The sequence below is a fragment of the Mytilus edulis genome, chromosome 12, assembly GCF_963676685.1.
Source record: "Mytilus edulis chromosome 12, xbMytEdul2.2, whole genome shotgun sequence".
In the NCBI taxonomy this organism is placed as follows: Eukaryota; Metazoa; Mollusca; class Bivalvia; order Mytilida; family Mytilidae; genus Mytilus; species Mytilus edulis.
Window position 1 is genome coordinate 54,027,999 of NC_092355.1, and position 5,718 is coordinate 54,033,716.

General features: G+C 32.9%; 1 protein-coding gene across 1 annotated transcript; it reads right to left on the reverse strand.

Moving 5' to 3' along the window:
* Window positions 1-2,558: 2,558 nt before the first annotated feature.
* Window positions 2,559-5,239, reverse strand: LOC139497700 (zinc finger protein 862-like). Its single transcript, XM_071285935.1, has 3 exons — window positions 5,053-5,239; window positions 4,640-4,964; window positions 2,559-4,191 (listed from the first exon to the last, which is right to left on the reverse strand). The coding sequence occupies exons 1-3, from the start codon at window positions 5,237-5,239 to the stop codon at window positions 2,559-2,561; spliced, it is 2,145 nt and encodes a 714-aa protein (XP_071142036.1).
* Window positions 5,240-5,718: the final 479 nt, after the last annotated feature.

Here is a 5,718-nt window from a genome sequence, read left to right on the forward strand (position 1 = left end):
GTGACAAATCCATTTGTCTGTTTTGAACAATAAAATATATTTAAACTAATAACTATATGTCACCGTTCGTCCTTCAAAGCTAGAATATGTAGTGTTGCTATTTACTGAATTTACTCTAGTTCTGTACCGTTTGATGTTGGATTTTTTTTGACTGTGTTGTCCATGTACCATTTTGTAGATCGTACTTCTTGAGCATATGTTTTATAGCGACAAGCAACTAGAACTGGCTATTTTTCAATTTAAATTGTCGTCAGCTAGCACTTTTTCTATGCTGTCTTCGGGCTGATTACAGATGTTGTTCAGTAGTCCAAGTACTTGGATATGTAGTTGGGCTTCTATTGGTAGTATTCCGTTTAGGATGAGTAACATCTGCTACATAAGTTGGCAATGAGAGTATAATTAAGCTTATTTATAAGTAGTTTTTTTTTCTAGTTTTTTTCGATTAATTCTAGTTTTTGTTAGTGTTGGCTCTTATCTATAGATAAGTACTGGAGATACGTAACCGAATGACACATGCAATTTTAATCTTAGTTTAAACAGTATTTATTAATGAACATTTTTACAAGATTAAGTATTACAATGTTATATGAAGTTTTAATCTTAATTAGCACATATTGGTGCATGACTTTTAAACATTGATTTATAAATAATATTACATTAAAAGTGTATTAAAAATGCTTTATTAAAGCAAGAAAGTTCATAAAATGTTATTATAATTTCGTGGATACATTTGTTCCTGATTGCATATATACGATCGCCCAATGTGTTCAATTTGGACTACCAAAGTGGGGCCCCCATTTGTAAAATAAATTATAACTCACTGACACTCCATGAATTTAAATGTATTTATTTAACGGTCAACAAAAAATATTTAAAGTAAAAAAAAATCAGAAACCGTCCAGGACATCATGTAAATAAACTCATCAAAGATACCAGGATTAAATTTTGTATTTAATAGATACTGTAGTGGGCGTTGATGGTATGCATTCAATAAATAATTTGATTTGTTATCTAATAATTTTTGTTTGAATAAAATCAATTGAATAATTAAGAAATTATTGAAGTTTTTATTAGCACGTGCCGTTATTTGGGATATGTCATGCATGACTGATGATCATATTCAATACTTATAGTATTTATCATGTTCATGCTGTTGATTAGGTCTATACGAATCCTTGATTAGGTCGTTTGATTTTTACTGATTAGTGAAGGTAATCAACACATACTAGTTAACCAAACAAGAAAGGTTTTCTTAGAACAAAAATAAAGATAAAAGTTGCAAAAATGTTAAATAAACGTTTTGTTTTGTTTGTATTAATATTAACGCCTTTTGAGAACTTTAAGAAATCCATTCGGTTTATTTTATTTGAAAACGTTAACAAATATAGATCTAATTCAATGCAAAATGTGGCGTCCTTTAAGGATCAATACCCCGTTTAACAAACTAATAAACAATATAATAGAGTTATAAGGTAATAAATATTTCAGGTATTGTGCATTTATCATCATCATGATTAGATTATCTAATTGACCAAAAAACTTGACTTTATATTTCAACTTACTAAACACAATATGCAAGTACTAAAATGTAACATTAAGCTATAAAATGAATGATAAATTCCTGCACCATATTTCACTGTTTTAATAGAGAAAATTACGGAAAGAAAAACGCCGCGTGATATCTTTTTTATACAAGATTATAACTTTCTAAAAGGAAACTCTTTAGAACTTCTAAATGGTGTATTTCAACTGTGCTAAACTTATTTCAACAGTAAGTAATGTGTCCTAGTTAATTGTGCGAATGCCAGATTTATGTAACATATTTCATTATCTTTAAAAGAAAAATACGGATATTACATTCAAATTCTCTTAAAAGAAACTCTCAAGACAAACTTCTCAAGTGTTCAATCCCTCTGATCTTCATTATTATCGATATGCTTGTAATACATGTACATTCTGAATGAATCAATTGGTTGGGTTTTTTTTATAAAATTTATAATTTTAAACGTTCTAAAACGTTTCCCGTAAGAGCCTTATCTTTCATTCTTCTCTATCTTATAGATGCACCATTGTCTCTATATCTATCCCTTATGACCATAAAAATTTTCCTTCAATGTGTCGTGACTTTCTATTGGCTCCTTTTTTCAGTTAATCAATTTTCTCAGAATTTTCAGATAATCCCGGATTTTCTCAGAAAATCCCGGTTTATCTCAGATAAACTAGGATTATCTCAGCTTAATTCAAATTCGAGAAAATTGTAGTTTATCTTAGAAAATATAGAAAATTCATTATCTGGAGAAAATCCCGGTTTATCTGAAAATTCTGAGATAAACCGGGATTATCTGAAAAAAATCGAGATAATCCCGGTTTATCTGAGCTTAATGAAAAATAGTTAGATAATCCTAGTTTATCTGAGAAAATCCTAGTTTATCTGAGATAATCTAGGATTATCTATAAAAGTGGTTCAGGCGTGCCATAGTTATAGTTTATATATTTATTATCTAGTGACATCCTAGTCAAAAATGGCTACTGCATTTAGTCAAAAGGGTTCTAATTATCTAATTGTCATCAATGTCATCATCAGAGTGAGTCTGTTCCATGTCAGGATCTGGTAGTGCTCTCATTCCTATAAACTCATGAGGGTTGAAGCCTGGTCTTTTCTGTCTTCCACTTGACCACCAGTGATTGAAGACTGAGTTTGTATCAAAATGATTGAGTTCAGGTCCTTCAACAGTTATGAATAGTAACATTATCAACATTTCTGGTTTTAGGGAAGATCTCCAGTCAGTCTTGACTCTTTTCATAGCAGAGAAGCCCCTTTCACACACAGCACTAGACAGAGGAAAAGAAAGAAGCAGCTCTAGTACCAAGATCATATTAATAAATCTTCTTTTCAGATCAGGGTAAATAAAAAAGTTCTCAACAGCCACTGTTGCCTTGTGTCTCCCTATATATGCCTTAAAATCTTTCCATTCCCCGTTTTGGTCCATGATTGCATCTAAATTACATCCATTTCTTTCTAGAATTTCATGGAAATTCTCTAACAGGTATGCCATCTCTTCATTCTTATAAGTGGCTAGGTCATTTCTATCTTGTGGCCATTCACTAAAAGAAAGAATGAGTGATGCTGCCTTAAGTACTGGGTCTTTCTCCATGGGTTCAAACCTGTTGTCCAGAGCAGCAACAATCAAGTCAACTATTACTTGTTTCTGTCTTGTAAAATCTTCATCAATGTTCATGTTTGAAAGTTGAATGTCTTTATATGTACTGTTCTGGGAATCTACAGTAGCAAGAAAATTTGTCAACTCTTTGCCATTTACAGTTTTTAGTTCAATCAAAGACAGATTTGCAGTAGAAATTGCATCAAACATTGCTGACAGGGTCAGGTAATCTTGCTGAAATTTTAAACTAAGAACACTGAGTACTTTTAAAATGTCAAGGAAAAAAAATACTATGTACAGAAACTTGTAATCTTTGAGTTTTTTGCTGATAAAGGTAGCTCTACCTTGGACTTCTGCAGATCCAGACCTAGACTCCCGAATATGTTCAAAATGTGCTAGCAATACTCTGAACTCTCTAACCAAGACTTCAAGGGCCCTGTGAATGTGTGGCAACCATCTTGTACCAGCAAGTTTGGTGGGCTTTAACACCTTTTCTTCTAAAGCCTCACCTATCTGCCTTAACTCTCGTAAGGCCTTTGGGAAGTATTGATAGTGCTTATATAAATACTGCAGTAAATCCTGTATTTCTTTCATATGCTTGTGGTTTTTGATTGCACTATTTGGCCTTTTTGCTGCTAACTCAAGCCTGTGTGCTATACCGAATGTTATAACTAAATGTGGAACATCACGTTTAATCAAAGTGGCTATACCACCACGGCATCCTAAATTTACAGAGGCTCCATCCGAACCAGACCCAATTAATTTATCCTTCCAATTGGGTATCCCATTCCTTGTGAAGGCCCCCTCAATTTCTTTCAGAATCCCCTGGGCATCTGCTTTTTCTACATCTTCTATACTGAAGTAGTGGTTAACTGGCCTTCCGTTTTCAACAAATCTCAGATAAATTAATTCATTTTCTGTGACAGAAGAGTCTGTAGCTCCATCAATCAGAATTGAATAAAAGTGCAAATCATTCTCTATTTGCACCTTCACACCTTTGAATAGGTCTTCATATATATACTGGATAAATCTGAAAATATCAGGGATGATAGTGTGTGTGAAAAAACACATCTATGAAAAAAGGAGATGTGGTATGATCGCCAATGAGACAACTCTCTAATTCTCTGACTAAAGTTAGTCACTTGCATAACAGCAATGAATGATTGATCAGTAATATTGGGTATTGTAAGGTATATATATTAGTTTAGCAAGCATGATCATACTAAAATAAATAATTATATCATATACAAAGTAACATGCATGAATTGAAAGCATAAATAAAAGCTGCAAGAAAGGTTAAAGTGCAAGTAGAAGCAGGCATAATTTTCAGAAAGCTGCTGTAGTGCAAACTAGTACATTGTGATGATGAGGATGAGGATTAATATACTAGTACATGTATACAAAGTAAAACTTGCAGTATAAAAATCTTATTACAATATATTTACTCAAATTTCAAATAATTGAGTAATTCAGTTTACCTTCTACAAGCATTATCAGATCTATAAAAATTTCCCATGTCTAGACCATTAACCTCTTGTAACTCAATCAATCTTGGAAAGTCTGTAAAGGGCTTTTCATGCTTGCAAATAAAGTAGGCAGTGGTGATTAGTTTCTTGATTTTGTCTTCATTTTCCTTTTCATTTTTCCTAACACAGGACAAAAGAGGCCCAGACTGAGAGGAACTACAACTTCCAGATGCCTCAATTTTTTTCATTTCATCTGATTTTTTCTTCTCCTCACATTTCCTGTTTGAATTGCTTTTCCAGTGAGCAATTAATGCATCTTTTCTGAAAGCACTTGTTCCTATGAACATAGAGCAATTTCTATCTGCTAAATAAGGATAGTTGTTACACGTTTGGCATATCATAGTTTTTGATTTTGACTCATCAACCTTCCCATCTGGCATCATCGTCCGTATGAACAGCATATTTTAACCCAAGGAATTCCTCTTCCCAGCTCGGTAAATACGTCCTCTGTCTTTTAAGCTCGTATTCTCTCTTCCTTTCTTTATACTCTTCTTCGTCTTTTGTTTTTTTCTTTTTCCCAGATGTAGTGAAACCAAATTTTGTTAAGTCCATGATTGTATAAAGTTTCTCCATTGGAGGTTGTTCTAAATGATCGGAGGAAGATTCAGTAGTAAGAGTGTCGATGACTGGTTTACGTTTACAGAATGTGTTTTTTCTATGCCGAAGTATATGACAAGACAACAGTTTAAATTTATTATCGATTGATTTTGTAATCTTATTATATAACAGGTCAAATTAAATAACATTTTTAAAACCTTATTGATTAACGAATGTCGTTTGATCATCAGAGTGGGATTTAAATTATTTTCTACAGATTATTTTACTCGTCCCATCGGACAAGCTCTACTGGGGTTTTACTTGTCCGCCCCTTTTTACCTCTGGTAGCGGACAATCGGACAAGCGTTAATGTCGAGCCCTGCTGTTTACCAGCATCATGGTATTGTGATCGTACATTGTGTACAAATGAATGTACATTTTTACTGACATCAAAATAATGATACACCAACACAGCTCATCTACTTTAATGCCTT

Bases quoted from the DNA above. Each gene is read 5' to 3' on its own strand.
- LOC139497700 (XM_071285935.1), bottom strand. From the start codon at position 5,239: ATGGACTTAACAAAATTTGGTTTCACTACATCTGGGAAAAAGAAAAAA. The intron at 4,965-5,052 runs GTTGATGAGTCA...CTATGTTCATAG, and splicing joins CGATGATGCCAGATGGGAAG to GAACAAGTGCTTTCAGAAAA. The intron at 4,192-4,639 runs GTAAACTGAATT...TGATATTTTCAG, and splicing joins TCTGATAATGCTTGTAGAAG to ATTTATCCAGTATATATATG.